The 16,816-nt window shown below is 38.0% G+C and overlaps 13 protein-coding genes and 24 non-coding genes across 37 annotated transcripts, besides 2 other annotated features; 9 read left to right on the top strand and 28 right to left on the bottom strand. All coding sequences in view use genetic code 2, as the record gives it.

Annotated features, from left to right (window-relative positions):
• Positions 1-1,364: a D loop (control region).
• Positions 1,365-1,431, top strand: KEF57_t22. Its single transcript has one exon. It is a non-coding gene; the product is annotated as a tRNA-Pro (tRNA).
• Positions 1,432-1,439: 8 nt separating this feature from the next.
• KEF57_t21 lies at positions 1,440-1,506 on the bottom strand. The gene has a single exon. It is a non-coding gene; the product is annotated as a tRNA-Thr (tRNA).
• On the bottom strand, positions 1,507-2,646 carry CYTB. Its single transcript has one exon. A coding sequence (NP_008587.1; cytochrome b) covers positions 1,507-2,646, from the start codon at positions 2,644-2,646 to the stop codon at positions 1,507-1,509; it is 1,140 nt and encodes a 379-aa protein.
• A 4-nt stretch (positions 2,647-2,650) lies between these two features.
• On the top strand, positions 2,651-2,720 carry KEF57_t20. The gene has a single exon. It is a non-coding gene; the product is annotated as a tRNA-Glu (tRNA).
• ND6 lies at positions 2,721-3,242 on the top strand. Its single transcript has one exon. A coding sequence (NP_008586.1; NADH dehydrogenase subunit 6) covers positions 2,721-3,242, from the start codon at positions 2,721-2,723 to the stop codon at positions 3,240-3,242; it is 522 nt and encodes a 173-aa protein.
• Positions 3,239-5,053, bottom strand: ND5. Its single transcript has one exon. A coding sequence (NP_008585.1; NADH dehydrogenase subunit 5) covers positions 3,239-5,053, from the start codon at positions 5,051-5,053 to the stop codon at positions 3,239-3,241; it is 1,815 nt and encodes a 604-aa protein.
• KEF57_t19 lies at positions 5,054-5,123 on the bottom strand. Its single transcript has one exon. It is a non-coding gene; the product is annotated as a tRNA-Leu (tRNA).
• KEF57_t18 lies at positions 5,123-5,182 on the bottom strand. Its single transcript has one exon. It is a non-coding gene; the product is annotated as a tRNA-Ser (tRNA).
• On the bottom strand, positions 5,183-5,251 carry KEF57_t17. Its single transcript has one exon. It is a non-coding gene; the product is annotated as a tRNA-His (tRNA).
• ND4 lies at positions 5,252-6,629 on the bottom strand. Its single transcript has one exon. Coding sequence (NP_008584.1; NADH dehydrogenase subunit 4) is annotated over positions 5,252-6,629 (1,378 nt in total).
• On the bottom strand, positions 6,623-6,919 carry ND4L. The gene has a single exon. A coding sequence (NP_008583.1; NADH dehydrogenase subunit 4L) covers positions 6,623-6,919, from the start codon at positions 6,917-6,919 to the stop codon at positions 6,623-6,625; it is 297 nt and encodes a 98-aa protein.
• Position 6,920: 1 nt separating this feature from the next.
• On the bottom strand, positions 6,921-6,989 carry KEF57_t16. The gene has a single exon. It is a non-coding gene; the product is annotated as a tRNA-Arg (tRNA).
• On the bottom strand, positions 6,990-7,335 carry ND3. Its single transcript has one exon. Coding sequence (NP_008582.1; NADH dehydrogenase subunit 3) is annotated over positions 6,990-7,335 (346 nt in total).
• On the bottom strand, positions 7,336-7,404 carry KEF57_t15. The gene has a single exon. It is a non-coding gene; the product is annotated as a tRNA-Gly (tRNA).
• On the bottom strand, positions 7,405-8,188 carry COX3. The gene has a single exon. Coding sequence (NP_008581.1; cytochrome c oxidase subunit III) is annotated over positions 7,405-8,188 (784 nt in total).
• On the bottom strand, positions 8,188-8,868 carry ATP6. The gene has a single exon. A coding sequence (NP_008580.1; ATP synthase F0 subunit 6) covers positions 8,188-8,868, from the start codon at positions 8,866-8,868 to the stop codon at positions 8,188-8,190; it is 681 nt and encodes a 226-aa protein.
• Positions 8,826-9,029, bottom strand: ATP8. Its single transcript has one exon. A coding sequence (NP_008579.1; ATP synthase F0 subunit 8) covers positions 8,826-9,029, from the start codon at positions 9,027-9,029 to the stop codon at positions 8,826-8,828; it is 204 nt and encodes a 67-aa protein.
• On the bottom strand, positions 9,030-9,100 carry KEF57_t14. Its single transcript has one exon. It is a non-coding gene; the product is annotated as a tRNA-Lys (tRNA).
• Positions 9,101-9,102: 2 nt separating this feature from the next.
• Positions 9,103-9,786, bottom strand: COX2. The gene has a single exon. A coding sequence (NP_008578.1; cytochrome c oxidase subunit II) covers positions 9,103-9,786, from the start codon at positions 9,784-9,786 to the stop codon at positions 9,103-9,105; it is 684 nt and encodes a 227-aa protein.
• On the bottom strand, positions 9,787-9,855 carry KEF57_t13. Its single transcript has one exon. It is a non-coding gene; the product is annotated as a tRNA-Asp (tRNA).
• Positions 9,856-9,863: 8 nt separating this feature from the next.
• KEF57_t12 lies at positions 9,864-9,932 on the top strand. Its single transcript has one exon. It is a non-coding gene; the product is annotated as a tRNA-Ser (tRNA).
• A 5-nt stretch (positions 9,933-9,937) lies between these two features.
• Positions 9,938-11,485, bottom strand: COX1. Its single transcript has one exon. A coding sequence (NP_008577.1; cytochrome c oxidase subunit I) covers positions 9,938-11,485, from the start codon at positions 11,483-11,485 to the stop codon at positions 9,938-9,940; it is 1,548 nt and encodes a 515-aa protein.
• A 1-nt stretch (position 11,486) lies between these two features.
• KEF57_t11 lies at positions 11,487-11,554 on the top strand. Its single transcript has one exon. It is a non-coding gene; the product is annotated as a tRNA-Tyr (tRNA).
• On the top strand, positions 11,555-11,621 carry KEF57_t10. The gene has a single exon. It is a non-coding gene; the product is annotated as a tRNA-Cys (tRNA).
• Positions 11,619-11,657: an origin of replication.
• On the top strand, positions 11,658-11,730 carry KEF57_t09. The gene has a single exon. It is a non-coding gene; the product is annotated as a tRNA-Asn (tRNA).
• A 1-nt stretch (position 11,731) lies between these two features.
• On the top strand, positions 11,732-11,800 carry KEF57_t08. Its single transcript has one exon. It is a non-coding gene; the product is annotated as a tRNA-Ala (tRNA).
• A 3-nt stretch (positions 11,801-11,803) lies between these two features.
• KEF57_t07 lies at positions 11,804-11,870 on the bottom strand. The gene has a single exon. It is a non-coding gene; the product is annotated as a tRNA-Trp (tRNA).
• ND2 lies at positions 11,869-12,912 on the bottom strand. Its single transcript has one exon. A coding sequence (NP_008576.1; NADH dehydrogenase subunit 2) covers positions 11,869-12,912, from the start codon at positions 12,910-12,912 to the stop codon at positions 11,869-11,871; it is 1,044 nt and encodes a 347-aa protein.
• On the bottom strand, positions 12,913-12,981 carry KEF57_t06. Its single transcript has one exon. It is a non-coding gene; the product is annotated as a tRNA-Met (tRNA).
• On the top strand, positions 12,981-13,053 carry KEF57_t05. Its single transcript has one exon. It is a non-coding gene; the product is annotated as a tRNA-Gln (tRNA).
• Positions 13,051-13,118, bottom strand: KEF57_t04. The gene has a single exon. It is a non-coding gene; the product is annotated as a tRNA-Ile (tRNA).
• Position 13,119: 1 nt separating this feature from the next.
• On the bottom strand, positions 13,120-14,073 carry ND1. Its single transcript has one exon. A coding sequence (NP_008575.1; NADH dehydrogenase subunit 1) covers positions 13,120-14,073, from the start codon at positions 14,071-14,073 to the stop codon at positions 13,120-13,122; it is 954 nt and encodes a 317-aa protein.
• On the bottom strand, positions 14,074-14,148 carry KEF57_t03. Its single transcript has one exon. It is a non-coding gene; the product is annotated as a tRNA-Leu (tRNA).
• KEF57_r01 lies at positions 14,149-15,723 on the bottom strand. Its single transcript has one exon. It is a non-coding gene; the product is annotated as a 16S ribosomal RNA (ribosomal RNA).
• Positions 15,724-15,793, bottom strand: KEF57_t02. The gene has a single exon. It is a non-coding gene; the product is annotated as a tRNA-Val (tRNA).
• Positions 15,794-16,749, bottom strand: KEF57_r02. Its single transcript has one exon. It is a non-coding gene; the product is annotated as a 12S ribosomal RNA (ribosomal RNA).
• Positions 16,750-16,816, bottom strand: KEF57_t01. Its single transcript has one exon. It is a non-coding gene; the product is annotated as a tRNA-Phe (tRNA).

Genomic DNA, 16,816 nt, shown 5'->3' with positions numbered 1-16,816 from the left:
TTTTGGGTAATAAATTTATAAGTAAATTGTTTTTTAGTTTTAGTTTTCAATCTAGGGGGATGGCTCTTAAAAAGAAAAATAAATTAATTAAGTAGTATATTGGTATTAGTCCAATAAAATTTTAATTAGGAATTATTATTTAATAAGTTGTTTCGCTCAGTTGCTATTTTTTAGAGCATAAAACTACCTGTATAGATGTATTTCGTTGGTAGTTTATTTACACATGTAAATGCTAGTAGTTTAATATTTGTATGAAGTTCTTCTTATTTTCCTAGATGATATCTTGCTTTTGGGGTTTGACAAGAAAAAAAAATTATCTATGGATATTTAGTGAAGAATTTTTAAGGGGGGTAGGGGGGTTTGTGTAAGAAAACTTATTGGTTCATAAGTGCGAGTGCGTATGCGTATGCGTATGCGTATGCGTATGCGTATGCGTATGCGTATGCGTATGCGTATGCGTATGCGTATGCGTATGCGTATGCGTATGCGTATGCGTATGCGTATGCGTATGCGTATGCGTATGCGTATGCGTATGCGTATGCGTATGCGTATGCGTATGCGTATGCGTATGCGTATGCGTATGCGTATGCGTATGCGCGCGCATGTGGTCGGGTATGATTTTTTAGGGTGTTAGGGAAATTCTGGCTTAAATTTCAATTTATGTCCTCGAGCATTGACTGAATAACACCAAGTGGTTACGTGCGAGGCTTGCATATTCAAGTTAAGTCCAGCTACAATCAGGTTGACTGTGTTAGGGCCTCAGACGGCCATAGCTGAGTCGTTGCATCCCCCAAAATAAAAAAATACCAAAGGCATGACACCACAGTTATGTGTCGGCATGGGCTGATTAGTCACTAATCCATCGAGATGTCTTATTTAAGAGGAAAGAGTGGGCGATTTTAGGTGAGATGGCCCTGAAGTAAGAACCAGATGCCAGGTATAGTTTCAGTATAGAAACCCCCACGATTGATGGGCCCGGAGCGAGAAGAGGGATACTTCCCGAGCGGGTTGCTGGTTTCTCGAAGCTTGGTGATTAAGAAAGGATATAGGTGATGATATGCATGGTGACAAGAACTTTCTCAGAGATGCGCTATGTACGATCAAGGGTTTAATGTGCTATGTACTTTTATGGATTTATATTGGTTTTGATACGCAAGGTGTTGATAATGGAATGTGAAATTTTAGTATTAAGTCTTTATAATCATGGATTTTATGTACTTGCTTATAAGCATGGGGCAGATAATGTAATGTACTATTATACATATATATGTGGTATGTACGATTATACATATATGGTATTTTTGTATGGGGAGTGCGCAGAATGCACGAAATACATAAAATGTAAAATATTATTAACTATTAAACAGAAAATAGTTTATTAAGAATATCAGCTTTGGGTGCTGATGGTGGGGCGATTAGCTTCTTTTCTGATTGTTATGTGTCCTGGGGAGGGTTAGATCCATTTATGGTTTACAAGACCATGGTAATAGTTTATACTACAAGGACTCTTCATTTAAGTATTTTGTTTTCAATTATGCTGGTGATAGGTATAAGGATCAGGATAATAATAAAGTATAGGATTGATGCTAGTTGGCCAATGATGATGAATGGGTGTTCTACTGGTTGGCCCCCAATTCATGTGAGTGTAATTAGGTCTGCTACTAGAATTCAGAATAGGCATTGGCTAAGTGGACGGAATGTTATGCTTCGTTGTTTTGCTGTATGTAAGAGTGGGAAGATTGCTAGAATTAGAATGGAGGCTACTAGGGCTAGCACTCCTCCTAATTTGTTTGGGATTGATCGTAGGATGGCGTACGCAAATAGGAAGTATCATTCTGGTTTGATATGGGGAGGTGTGCTTAGTGGGTTAGCTGGGGTATAGTTGCTCGGGTCTCCTAATAGGTCTGGAGAAAATAATACAAGTAGGAGTAATAGTAGGATTAGTAGGCATAAGCCTAGAAGGTCTTTGATTGTGTAGTAAGGGTGGAAAGGGATTTTGTCTGAGTCAGAAATTAATCCTAAAGGGTTGTTAGATCCTGTTTCGTGTAGAAATAGTAGATGGACTATAGCTAGAGCTGCAATAATAAATGGCAGGATAAAGTGGAAGGCGAAGAATCGTGTTAGTGTTGCTTTGTCAACTGAAAAGCCGCCTCAAATCCATTCTACTAGGTTGGTGCCAATGTATGGAATGGCAGATAAAAGGTTTGTAATTACGGTAGCGCCTCAAAAAGATATTTGTCCCCATGGAAGGACGTATCCTATGAAAGCAGTAGCTATTGTGGTGAATAGGAGGATAATTCCGATGTTCCAGGTTTCAGAGTATAGGTATGATCCGTAATAAATCCCTCGTCCAATGTGGATAAATAAGCAGATGAAGAATATGGATGCTCCGTTTGCGTGAAGATAGCGGATTAGTCAGCCGTAGTTTACATCTCGGCAAATATGGGTTACAGATGAGAATGCGGTTGAGGTATCTGATGTGTAGTGTATAGCTAAAAATAGGCCTGTGACAATTTGGATGATGAGGCAGATTCCAAGGAGGGATCCAAAGTTTCATCATGCTGAGATGTTAGAAGGAGTTGGAAGGTCAATAAATGAGTGATTAATAATTTTGATAAGAGGGTGGGTTTTACGAATGTTGGTCATTAGGGTTCTTATAGTTGAATTACAACGATGGTTTTTCATGCCATTGGTCTTGGTTAATAGTCCATGTGAGAATAATGGTTTATGCTGTTTTTATGTTAAGTGTGATTCTTGCAGTTGGTTTTGTGGGATTTTCTTCTAAGCCGTCTCCTATTTATGGGGGGTTGTGTTTGATTGTAAGTGGAGGAGTTGGGTGTGGGCTGGTAATTAATTTTGGTGGGTCATTTTTGGGGTTGATGGTATTTTTAGTGTATTTAGGAGGTATACTGGTAGTGTTTGGGTATACTACGGCTATGGCTACTGAGGAGTATCCGGAGGCTTGAGTATCGGATGTTGTTGTGTTCTTGTCCTTGTGTGTTGGGTTAATAATGGAGTTTGGGTTAATTATGTGATTGGTTAGTGGGGATGGGTTGTTTGGATTTGATTTTGGGGATTTGGAGAATTGGTTAGTTTTTAGTAGTGATGAAATGTATATAGTTCGTGGGGATTGTGCTGGTGGGTCTTTTTTATATAATTATGGTAGTTGGGTATTAGTTATGGCTGGGTGGTCTTTGTTTATTAGTGTGTTTATTGTTATTGAGATTACTCGGGGCCGTTAAATGGAGATTAAAAGTCCTATGATTAGGGAGATAAAGAAAGAGAGAAAATATAGTTTGATTGATCCTTTTTGGTTGGAGGTTTTGATAGATAATATGAGGTTTATTGATGTAATGTTTTTTGGAATAGCTTTTTCAAGTCAGATGAGATCAAGGATGGTAGTTGCTAGTTTTTGACCAATAGTTAATAAGGATAATGGGGGGATGCGGTGTATAATAGAGGGGTAATATCCTAGTATGTTAGAGAATTTAAATTGGTGGGCAGGGTACTTAAATTTAAGGTTGTAGGTAAGGGAGTTTAGTTCTATTGCTAGTATAAAACCAATTAATGTAATTGAGAGTGCTGTATATTTAATGTATGGTGGTATAGTTATAGGTGGAATTGAAGTAGGAAGTAGGTTTATGGAGATTAGGTAGCCGCCAAAGATACTTCCAATGGTAAGACGTTTGATTGAGTTAATAAGGGCTGGGTTATTCTCGTTAATTATGATGGGTGAAGGTGATCGTGGTTGCCCTAGTAGGGTGAAGAAGATAATTCGGGTGCTATATACTGCTGTTATGGATGTAGCGATTAGGGTAATGGTTAGGGCTCAGGCGTTGGTGTAGGATGAAGTTGCTGATTCGATAATTAGGTCTTTTGAATAAAATCCTGTTAGGAATGGTATTCCGGTTAGTGCTAAGCTTCCTACAATTAGTGAGGTTGTTGTAAATGGAAGGGATTTGTACAAGCCGCCCATTTTTCGGATGTCTTGCTCGTCATTTAGGCTATGAATGATAGAGCCTGAGCATAGAAATAATATTGCTTTGAAGAAGGCATGCGTGCAAATATGTATGAAGGCCAGGTAGGGTTGATTGATTCCAATAGTTACTATTATTAGGCCTAATTGACTTGATGTTGAGAATGCTACGATTTTTTTAATGTCGTTTTGCGTAAGAGCACATAGGGCTGTAAATAGGGTGGTAATTGCGCCGATACATAGGATAGATGTTAGGGCAGTGCTGTTGTTTTCTAGGATAGGGTGGAATCGAATAAGTAGGAAGATCCCTGCTACAACTATAGTACTGGAGTGTAGTAGGGCTGAGACTGGTGTAGGACCTTCTATTGCTGCTGGCAGTCATGGATGAAGTCCAAATTGGGCCGATTTACCTGTTGCAGCTAGAATTAGGCCTAGAAGGGGTAGTGAATTTTCTATTGGAAATGTAATAAAAATTTGTTGAAGTTCTCATGAGTTAGAGTGGACTATAAATCAGGCTATTGATAAAACAAAGCCAATGTCCCCGATTCGGTTATAGAGAACTGCCTGTAGAGCAGCTGTATTGGCATCAGTTCGTCCTGATCATCAGCCAATGAGTATAAATGATATGATTCCTACTCCTTCTCACCCAATAAACAGCTGAAGTAGGTTGTTAGCTGTTACTAGAATTATTATGGTGATTAGGAATAAGAGTAAATATTTGAAGAAGCGGTTAATGTTAGGGTCTGAGTGTATATATCATAGTGAAAACTCTATAATTGATCATGTTACGAATAGGGCTACTGACATAAAGATTAGTGAGAAGTAGTCGAATTTAAAGCTTATAGATAGTTTGAAAGATTGGATAGTAATTCAATGTCAGTTTGAAATTAGGGCTTCTTGGTTAGAGTGGATAAATATTGTTGTTGGGATTAGGCTGGTTATGAAAGCATAAGAAGTGGCTGTTTTTACATAGATAGGGTATTTAAGGGGGTTATAGATCTTGGGGAAGATGGTTATGGTAATAGGGATAATGAGAATAATCAGTGAGAGTAGGGAACTTATTGGGAGGATGTTAATTACTTTTATTTGGAGTTGCACCAATTTTTTGGTTCCTAAGACCAACGGATTACTACTATCCTATAAAAGTGAAAAAGCCATGCTTTTTAGGCATGGTGTGGGGAATTAGCAGTTCTCCTAATCTTTTTCGGTAATTGGGAAGGTAGAATCTTCCATTATTAGAATCACAATCTAATGTTTTTATTAAACTAAAATTACAATAGGTGATGCCAAGAATGATTTTGGGGTTTAATGTGAGAAGGAGTAGAGGGATGATATGTAGAGCTATAAGTGTGTTTTCTCGGGTATAAGAAGGGATAATAGCTGTGATGTGGTGGGAGAATTTTCCTCGTTGGGTTGTGATTAATATATAAAGTGAGTAAAGAGCTGTGATTAGGATGTTTAGTCCTATTAGGATTATAGTAAGGTTTGATCAATAGAAAGATGATGTAACTACGAATAGTTCTCCGATAAGATTAATTGTTGGGGGAAGTGCTAGATTAGTTAGGCTGGCTAGTAGTCATCAAGCAGATATAAGTGGTAGTAGTACTTGTAGTCCTCGAGCTAGAATTATGGTTCGGCTGTGGATTCGTTCGTAGTTGGAGTTGGCTAGACAGAATAATATGGATGAAGTTAGGCCATGGGCTACTATCAGGGCTGTAGCTCCTATAAAGCTTCATGGAGTTTGAATGAGAGTGGCGATGATTACTAGGGCTATGTGGCTGACAGAAGAGTATGCGATAAGGGATTTAAGGTCTGTTTGGCGTAAGAGCATTGAGCTAGTTATTACTATTCCTCATAGTGATAGTATTAGAAATGGGTATGCTATGTGATTTGTTACTGGGTCCAGTAGAATTGAGATACGTAGCATGCCATAGCCACCTAGTTTTAGTAGAATTGCGGCTAAGACTATTGAGCCTGCGATGGGGGCTTCTACGTGTGCTTTTGGAAGTCACAGGTGTAGACCATATAGGGGTATTTTTACTATAAATGCTATTATGCACGCAAGTCATAGGAAATTAGAAGATCATAAATGTGGGAGGGGTTGTGCTCATAATTGTATAATTAGAAAATTTAAGGTCCCCAGAGAATTTTGAATTCATATAAGGGCAACTAGTAATGGGAGGGACCCAATAAGTGTATAGAAAAGGAAGTAAAGGCCAGCGTTTAGTCGTTCTGTTTGGTTTCCTCAGCGGGTGATAATGATGAGGGTTGGGATAAGAGTGGCTTCGAATAAGATATAGAATAGAATTAGTTCTGCAGCAGCGAATGTTATAATAAGGAATAGTTGTAGGAGGATTAGTATAGTAATGTATGATTTTTTTCGTTGGAGGGATTCTGGGTGAAGATGATGTTGGCTAGCTATCAATATTAAGGGAAGTAATCAGCAGGTGAGGATAAGTAGTGGTGTAGAAAGGGCGTCTGAGAAGAATAAGGATGAGAAGTTTAGTCCTATGTCGTGTGGTTGGTCTAGGAGCATTAGGCTAGCTAAGCTGATTAATAGACTATAGATAGTGGAGTTGATTCAGATTATAGAGTTTTTTGAGAATCAGGTGAGTGGGATTAATATGATAGTGGGGATGATGTATTTTAGCATTGTAGAAGGTTAAGGTTTTGTACGTAGTCCAGTCCGTAAGTGTTTGATACTATTACTAGTAAAGATAGGCCGACAGCGGCTTCGCATGCAGCGAATACTAGTAGGACGATTGGCAGTATTGTTATTAGTGTAAAGTGTATGTTAAGGGCTATAGTAGTTCCTAGAATGAATAGGGATAGTATTATTCCTTCTAAGCATAAGAGAGAGGACATGAGGTGGGATCGGTAGACTAATATTCCTATTAAGGATAGAGTAAATGCTAGAATAATATTTATATAGATAGGTGGCATATTGATAATTATGAGTTTGATCATAGTTTAGTGAGTCGAAATCACTTGTTTTAGGTTAAACTAATTATCAATTCAATTCATTCTAGTCCTTTTTGTATTCATTCATATGCCAGGCTAAGGGCTAGGAGGGAAATAAGGAGAAGTGCCATAAATAGTATTAGTTTTAGATTGTTCGTTTGGATTGCTCAAGGGAGAGGAAGTAGTAGAGCGATTTCTAGGTCGAATAATAAAAATGTAATAGCTACTAGGAAAAATTTTATTGAGAAGGGTAATCATACAGATCCTATTGGGTCGAATCCGCATTCATATGGGGTAGTTTTTTCTATGTAGGTGTTAAGTTGTGGAAGTCAGAATGCAATTAGTACTAATAAAGAAGCTAGAGATATATTTGTAATTAAGGAGATAGCAAGGTTGATTACTCTCTCCTGGGGTTTTCCAGGATTTACTGATTGGAAGTCAGTTATATTTAGTTATATTAAGAGGGTATGATCCTCATCAATAGATAGAAACGTATAGGAATAATCATACGACATCAACAAAGTGTCAATATCAGGCGGCAGCTTCAAATCCAAAATGGTGGTTTGATGTGAAGTGGAATTTTAGTTGTCGTAGGAAGCAAACTGAAAGAAAAGTGGAGCCAATAATTACGTGTAGTCCGTGGAATCCTGTGGCTACAAAGAAAGTGGAGCCATAGATTCCGTCGGCAATTGTGAATGGAGCTTCGTAGTATTCGGAGGCTTGCAGGAGGGTAAAATACACACCTAAGGAGATAGTGATGAACAGTGCTTGAATTATTTGAGTTCGGTTTCCTTCTATTAGGCTGTGGTGAGCTCATGTAATGGTAACTCCGGAGGCTAGCAGAATAGCGGTGTTTAATAGGGGTACTTCCATTGGATTTAGAGGGAAAATACCTGTAGGTGGTCAGCAGCCTCCTAGTTCTGGGGTTGGGGCTAGGCTAGAGTGGTAGAAAGCTCAGAAGAAGCCTGCGAAAAAGAAAACTTCTGAAATAATGAAAAGAATTATGCCGTATCGCAGGCCTTTTTGTACTACTGGAGTGTGGTGGCCCTGGTAGGTGCTTTCTCGGATAATATCACGTCATCATTGATATATCGTAAGGATGTTTGTTAATAAACCTAAGGTTAGTAGGGTAGATGAGTTAAAGTGGAATCATATAATTAGTCCTGAGGTCAATAATAAGGCAGATAGTGCACCTGTTAGAGGTCAGGGACTAGGATTTACTATGTGATAAGCGTGTGTTTGGTGGGTCATTAGGTATTGTCGTGTAAGTATAGGCTGACTAATAGTGTAAATACATATGCTTGAATTAAAGCTACTGCGAATTCTAATATGGTAAGTAATAATAGAATAATGAATGTGATGAATGCTGTGGTAGTGCTGATTGATATTAGTGCTAGGGTGGCTCCTCCAATCAGATGCATTAGTAGATGACCTGCTGTGATATTAGCAGTGAGTCGGATAGCTAAAGCCATAGGTTGAATGAATAAGCTGATTGTTTCGATAATAATAAGTATTGGGATTAGAGGAATTGGAGTTCCTTGTGGGAGGAAATGGGCTAATGATGATTTTGTTTTATGGCGGAATCCTATAATTACGGCCCCTGCTCATAAAGGGATGGCTATTCCTAGGTTTATTGATAATTGGGTGGTAGGTGTAAAGGAGTGAGGTAATAGGCCTAATAGGTTTGTTGACCCGATAAAAAGAATTAGTGAAATTAATATTAAAGATCATGTTCGGCCTTTTGTGTTATGGATAGATATTAGTTGTTTTAGGATCAGCTTAACTAATCATTGTTGGATTGCTGATAAACGATTGGTGATTAGTCGATTTGATGGTGGATATAGGAGTATTGGGAATATAATAATGAGGAGGACTACAGGGAGGCCTATTAGTGTAGGTGTAGCGAATGAGGCAAATAGATTTTCGTTCATTTTGTTTCTCAGGGGGCGTTGTAAAGTTGAGTTTTTAAAGTTTTGGGTTGTGGTTCTAGTGGATATAAATATTTGGATATATTTGATTGAAATAGGATAAATAGAGTAATAATTATTGAAAGGATTGTAATAAATCATGGTGTTGTATCTAATTGTGGCATTCACTAAAGAGAGATTAATACTCTCAATCTTTAACTTAAAAGGTTAATGCTTTTATATTAGCTTTTTAGTGTATTAAATTATTGATGTAGATCAGTTTTCGAAATGTTTAAGTGGAACAAGTTCAAGTACGATAGGTATGAAGCTGTGGTTTGCTCCGCAAATTTCGGAGCATTGGCCGTAAAATAGTCCTGGTCGGGTAGAGGTTAGTGTTGCTTGGTTTAGTCGTCCTGGAATAGCATCAGTTTTTAATCCTAGAGATGGGACTGCTCATGAGTGTAGCACGTCTTCTGATGAAATAAGTATTCGAATAGGAAGTTCTATGGGCAGTACTACTCGGTTATCTACTTCTAGTAGACGAAGTTCTCCGGGTTTTAGGTCGGTTGTTGGGACTATGTAGGAGTCAAAAGTTAAGTCATTATAGTCTGTGTATTCGTAGCTTCAATATCATTGATGGCCTATTGTTTTAACTGTGAGTGATGGGTTATTAATCTCATCTATTATGTAGAGAATTCGTAGGGATGGCAGGGCAATTAGGATAAGAATAATTGCTGGTAGAATTGTTCAGATTGTTTCTACTTCTTGGGCGTCTATTGTGCTAGTATGTGTTAATTTGGAAGTTAATATTAGTGAAATAATATATAGTACTAGTGAGCTAATTAAGAATACGATTATAAGAGTATGGTCATGAAAGTGAAGTAATTCTTCTATAATTGGTGATGAGGCGTCTTGAAATCCTAGTTGAAATGGATATGCCATAGAGGTATATAGGGGTTTCTCCTATAAATCAATCTCGACAAGATTGTGTAATGGTTTTACTAATACCTCATTTTATTGAGAAAGTGATAATGGTTATTAAGTTGGCTTGAAACCATCATTTGAAGGTTCGATTCCTTCCTTTCTTAGTTGGTTAGTTATTAACTTTGATAAAAGCGGGCTCTTCAAATGTGTGGTAGGGTGGTGGACAGCCGTGTAATCATTCTAGGTTAGTTGTAGTTAGTTCTACGGTTGTTACTTCTCGTTTTGAAGCAAAAGCCTCTCAAATAATAAAGATTATTAGGATTACAGCTGTTAATGAGATGAATGAACCTATTGATGAAATAGTATTTCATGTGGTGTATGCATCTGGGTAGTCGGAGTAACGACGTGGTATGCCTGAAAGACCTAGAAAATGTTGTGGGAAAAATGTTAGGTTTACTCCTACAAATATAATGATAAAGTGAATTTTAGCTCAGGTAAGGTTAAGAGTATATCCTGAGAATAATGGGAATCAGTGTACGAATCCTCCCATAATGGCGAATACTGCTCCTATTGATAATACATAGTGGAAATGGGCTACAACATAATATGTATCGTGTAGGACGATGTCTAGTGATGAGTTGGCTAGAACAATGCCTGTAAGGCCTCCTACCGTAAATAAGAAGATAAATCCTAGGGCCCATAATATGGCAGGGGACCATTTGATATTGCCGCCGTGAAGGGTGGCTAGTCAGCTGAATACTTTTACTCCTGTGGGAATAGCGATAATTATGGTTGCAGATGTGAAGTATGCTCGGGTATCAACGTCCATCCCTACGGTGAATATGTGATGGGCTCAGACAATAAAGCCTAAAAATCCAATAGATATTATAGCTCAAACTATTCCTATATAGCCAAAAGGTTCTTTTTTTCCAGAGTAGTAAGTTACAATATGGGAGATTATTCCAAAACCTGGAAGAATAAGGATGTACACTTCTGGGTGTCCAAAGAATCAGAATAGGTGTTGATAGAGAATTGGGTCTCCTCCTCCAGCAGGATCGAAAAAAGTTGTATTTAGGTTCCGATCAGTCAGTAGCATAGTAATTCCTGCGGCTAAAACTGGTAAAGACAAGAGTAATAGGACGGCGGTGATTAATACGGATCATACAAATAATGGTGTTTGATACTGTGATAAGGCTGGTGGTTTTATATTGATAATAGTGGTAATGAAATTGATTGCTCCTAGGATGGATGACACACCTGCTAGATGAAGGGAAAAGATTGTTAAGTCTACTGAGGCACCTGCATGGGCGAGATTTCCTGCTAAGGGCGGGTAGACTGTTCAGCCTGTCCCTGCACCAGCTTCTACTATAGATGAGGCTAATAATAGGAGGAATGAAGGGGGCAATAGTCAGAAGCTTATATTGTTTATTCGAGGGAATGCTATGTCAGGTGCTCCAATTATTAGGGGTACTAATCAGTTTCCAAAACCTCCAATTATAATAGGCATCACTATAAAGAAAATTATTACGAATGCATGAGCTGTTACAACAACGTTATAGATTTGGTCGTCTCCTAGTAGAGCACCAGGCTGACCTAGTTCAGCTCGGATTAATAAGCTTAGGGCTGTTCCCACTATTCCGGCTCAAGCACCGAATAGAAGGTATAGTGTTCCAATATCTTTATGGTTGGTTGAATATAATCATCGGTTGACGAACATAGGTAAAATGGCTGAGTAAGCATTAGACTGTAAATCTAAAGACAGGGGTTAGTAATCCCCTTTTTACCAAGCTCTGAGGTGAAATTTCATGTCGAATTGCAAATTCGAAGAAGCAGCTTCAATTCTGCCGGGGCTTCTCCCGCCTTTTTCTTTTTTTTTAAGGCGGGAGAAGTAGATTGAAGCCAGTTGTTTAGGGTGTTTAGCTGTTAACTAAATTTTCATAGGTTTGAATCCTATCAATCTAGTAAGGGCTTAGCTTAATTAAAGTAACTGATTTGCGTTCAGTGGATGTAGGATAGAGTCTTGCAGTCCTTATGGCAGGGATTAAGTACTTGTACTTGCTTAGAGCTTTGAAGGCTCTTGGTCTAGCGTAACCTAAATCCCTAGAATAAAGATATGTATATTGGAGTTAGAGGTAGAATTATGGTGGACAGAAGTATAATGGGTGAGATGCCAGGGTAGATGTTATGATTATTGAATTGTCATTTAATTTTTATGTTATTTATTGATGGGAAGATAGTAAGTGATGAAGAGTAGATTAGTCGCATATAAAAATATAAGTTGAGAAGGGCTAGGGTAGCTATGAGGAAGGGTAGGATAGCGTTGAGATTTTTTGTTAGTTCTTGTATGATTAGTCATTTTGGAATAAAGCCTGATAAGGGAGGAAGTCCTCCTATTGAAAGTAGGATGGCTATCAGGGCGAGTGAAATAAGTGGGGTCTTATTTCATAAAAGAGATAGGGAGGAGGTTGATGTGGAGTAATTGATAATTAACAATATAAAGGCGGATAAGGTTAGTGTAATGTAAATTAGTAAGTTTAGGAGAGTGAGAGTGGGGTTATAGATTAGGATTATTGCTATTCAGCCTATATGGGCGATAGAGGAGTAAGCTAGGATTTTTCGGAGTTGGGTTTGGTTTAGTCCGCCTCATCCTCCAATGAGGATTGATAGGAAAGCGGAAGTTATTAGTAGGGTTGGATTGATGTGATTTGAGATTTGATATAGAATTGAGAATGGGGCTAGTTTTTGTCAGGTGAGAATAAGAAGTCCTGAGCTTAGGTGAGTTCCTTGGGTTACTTCTGGCAGTCAAAAGTGGAAAGGGGCTATCCCTAGTTTTATGATTAGTGCGGTCACAAGGATAAAGGAGGTGAAGGAGCTTGGTGTGGAGATAATTGATCATTGTCCAGATAGTAGAAAATTAAGTATAATAGCTAGTATTAAAAGCATGGATGCGGTTGCTTGTGTAAGGAAATATTTAGTGGCGGCTTCAATTGATCGAGGGTGATGATTTTTGATGATAATCGGGATGATGGCGAATATATTTATTTCTAGCCCTATTCAAGCTGTAAATCAGTGAGAACTGAGTATAGTAATAATTGTTCCTGATAATATGGTTATTATGATTATTAAGAAGATTAAGGGGTTTATTAGTACGGGAAGGATGTGAACCAACATTTTCGGGGTATGGGCCCGATAGCTTAATTAGCTGACCTTACTAGAATATAGTGTAGTTTGGTAGCACGAAGATTTTTGAGTTCTTAAGATTAGGTTCGAGACCTATTATTCTAGAAATAAGGGGGTTTAACCCCTATAATTTACTCTATCAAAGTAACTCTTTTATCAGACATATTTCTATTATTGAGGGGGAATACATGCTAGTATGATTGGAATTGAGATATAAAGTATACATAGAGCAAGAGTAAGTGGTAAGAAGTTTTTTCATAGTAGGTGTATAAGTTGATCGTAGCGGAATCGAGGGTACGAAGCTCGGATTCATAGAAAGCAGATTGTTAGAATTATAGTTTTAAGAATGAAATTGGTAGTAAATAGTTCTGGATGGGCGTGGTTATGAAAGGACCCTAGAAATAGTAGTGTGGTTAGGGCATTTATTATGATAATATTAGCATATTCAGCTAGGAAAAATAAGGCGAAAGGTCCGGCAGCATATTCGACGTTGAATCCTGATACTAATTCTGATTCACCCTCTGTTAGGTCGAAGGGTGCTCGGTTTGTTTCGGCTAGTGTGGAAATAAATCATATTATGGCTAGTGGTCAGGTTGGAATAATTAGTCAAATATGTTCTTGGGTAATGGTCAGAGAGGCTAGAGTAAATGAGCCATTGATGAGTATAACTGATAGAAGAATAATGGCTAGTGAAACTTCATAGGAGATTGTTTGGGCAACTGCTCGCAATGCTCCGATAAGGGCATATTTTGAGTTTGATGCTCATCCTGATCACAAAATTGAATATACAGCTAAGCTTGAAATTGCTAGAATGAAGAGAATTCCCAAGTTTATGTTGATTAGTGGGTATGGTATTGGAAGTGGAATTCATATAGTTAAGGCCAATGTTAGGGCTAGGATAGGGGCAATAGTAAATATAAGTGTTGAGGAGGTTGCAGGTCGTAAAGGTTCTTTAATGAACAATTTTGCTGCATCAGCAATGGGTTGAAGTAGGCCGTATGGGCCTACGATATTTGGTCCTTTTCGGAGTTGTATATATCCTAGGGTTTTTCGTTCAACTAATGTCAGGAAAGCTACAGCTAGTAGGATCGGGATAATTAGTGAGAGAAGATTGATGAAGAACACTGTTAAGGAGAGGAATTGAACCTCTGGTTGTAAAAGCTTAAGTTTTATGCAATTACCGGGCTCTGCCACCTTAACATATCCTGTTCTAGGATAACTATTGTATTAATTTCTGGGTTTATATAAATTCATCCATTAAATTTAAGAGCGCTTCTGCAGGAGTAGGCTCTATTTTTCTTTTCCTTTCGTACTGGGAAAAATTAGATATAGATAGAAACCGACCTGGATTGCTCCGGTCTGAACTCAGATCACGTAGGACTTTAATCGTTGAACAAACGAACCTTTAATAGCTGCTACACCATTGGGATGTCCTGATCCAACATCGAGGTCGTAAACCCTATCGTCGATAGGGACTCTAGAATAGGATTGCGCTGTTATCCCTAGGGTAACTTGTTCCGTTGATCAAGTATATGGATCAATTGGTGATGTAGAAGTTTAGACTGGTTGAGTCTTAACATAATATCATTCGGAGGGTTTTTTATGCTCCGAGGTCACCCCAACCTAAATTGTTAATTCATGAAACTAGAGATATATGCTATTAGCACTTAGTAATTTGAGTTGTTGAATTAATTAATTTAAGCTCCATAGGGTCTTCTCGTCTTATAGTTGCATACCCGCCTCTTCACGGGAAGGTCAATTTCACTGATAAAAAGCAAGAGACAGTTGAATTCTCGTGTGGCCATTCATGCAAGTCCTTATTTAGAGAACAAATGATTATGCTACCTTTGCACGGTCAGAGTACCGCGGCCGTTTAACGTGTGTCACTGGGCAGGCAGTGCCTCTAATACTAGTCATGCTAGAGGTGATGTTTTTGGTAAACAGGCGGGATTCAAGTTTGCCGAGTTCCTTTTGCTTTTTTTAATCTTTCCTGAGATGCACTCCTGTGTTGGGTTAACAGTAATATTTATAAGTGGTTTAGTAGTATTTTTATTTATATAGTTGTTAACTACCAGTGGTATATCCGATCTGATATGGATTTGTGCATGGAGAATATATTCTTGTTACTTATATTAACATTATTTCTTCTATATACTTATAGAGTAATCCAATAATTTTTTAGGAGTTGGTTATGTTTGTATGGGATTTGTTGTAGTTTAATGTTGAGCTATAACGCTTTCTTAATTGATGGCTGCTTTTAGGCCTACTATGGTATGGATAAGTTCTTACTCTCTAATTAAGGTTGAATCCTGTGTCAAAAGAGCTGTACCTCTTTTGATTATATCTAAAACTTACGTGGAGGGATTAGTTAAAGTTCTTATAGTAAATTTTAGGTTGAACTTAGATTCTATTTTGGATAACCAGCTATCACCAGGCTCGGTTGGCTTTTCACCTCTACTTAATGTTCTTCTCACTATTTTGCTACATAGATGAGTTGATCCTTGGGGAGATTGACTTTAAGTAGCTCGTCTGGTTTCGGGAAAGTTGACTGTAATTCATTTTGCCAAGCTTATTCTAGTTAATTCATTATGCTAAAGGTAGAAGGGCTAATCTTTGCTGTTTTTCACTATAAATTTATCTTTCATCTTTCCCTTACGGTACTGTGCGCTATAGCTCCTCAGTAAAATTTCTATCTCCTATACTTTTATGGGTCTAAATGTTTTAGTCTATTAAGGTGGGGGGAGTAAATTGTGGTATGGTGGGGCTAGCTTTAGTTCAAAGTGGTCATTGGTTATTGAAATCTTCTGGGTGTAGGCCAGATGCTTTATGTTTAAGCTACACTTTGAATTATCCAAGCACACTTTCCAGTATGCTTACCTTGTTACGACTTGTCTCCTCTAGTACGTTTATGTAGTGAAATATTTTTAGTAATACTAGTAGTTGAGGAGGGTGACGGGCGGTGTGTGCGTGCTTCATGGCCTTATTCAATTAAGCTCTCTATTCTTAATTTACTACTAAATCCTCCTTTAGCCTTGGTTTCATTTGGGTTTTCGTAGGGATATGTTCTTAAAATAGAAAATGTAGCCCATTTATTGCCATCACATTGGCTACACCTTGACCTAACGTTTTTATGGTAATAATTTGGCTTACTATTATTCCTTGTAAGGGTTTGCTGAAGATGGCGGTATATAGGCTGTATTGGCAAGTGATGGTGAGGTATATCGGGGTTTATCGATTACATAACAGGCTCCTCTAGATGGATATAAAGCACCGCCAAGTCCTTTGAGTTTTAAGCTGTTGCTTGTAGTTCTCTGGCGAATAATTTTGTTGAGAAATATTTAAGTTTATGGCTAGGCATAGTGGGGTATCTAATCCCAGTTTGTATCCTAGCTATCATGAATTCAGGAGTGGTAAAGTAACTTTCGTGTTTTATTTTAAGTTAATCAGGAGCTTTTTACAGCTTTGATTTACATTTAACTTTATTTATATTATTCCCTAATCATGCTTTACGCCGTATTACTATTAATTTGGGTTAATCGTATGACCGCGGTGGCTGGCACGAAATTTACCAACCCTAGTTATAGTATAACTTAGTCAAACTTTCGTTCATTGCTAAATTTTTATTACTGCTGTATCCCGTGGGGGCGTGGTTTAGCAAGGCGTCATGAGCTACTCTAGGTGAGCTTGATACCGGCTCCTTTTAATCCGGTAAGGATTTAGAGGGCATATTTCACTGGGAGGCAGATACTTGCATGTATAAATTTACTGTCAACTAATAGAAAGGCTAGGACCAAACCTTTATGTTTATGGAGTAGGCAGACTCATCTAGGCATTTTCAGTGCCTTGCTTTAGTTTAAGCTACATTAAC

This window comes from Orycteropus afer, mitochondrion (genome assembly GCF_000298275.1).
Source record: "Orycteropus afer mitochondrion, complete genome".
In the NCBI taxonomy this organism is placed as follows: Eukaryota; Metazoa; Chordata; class Mammalia; order Tubulidentata; family Orycteropodidae; genus Orycteropus; species Orycteropus afer.
The sequence above is the reverse complement of the archived record's forward strand: the minus strand, read 5'-3'. Positions and strand labels throughout refer to the sequence as shown.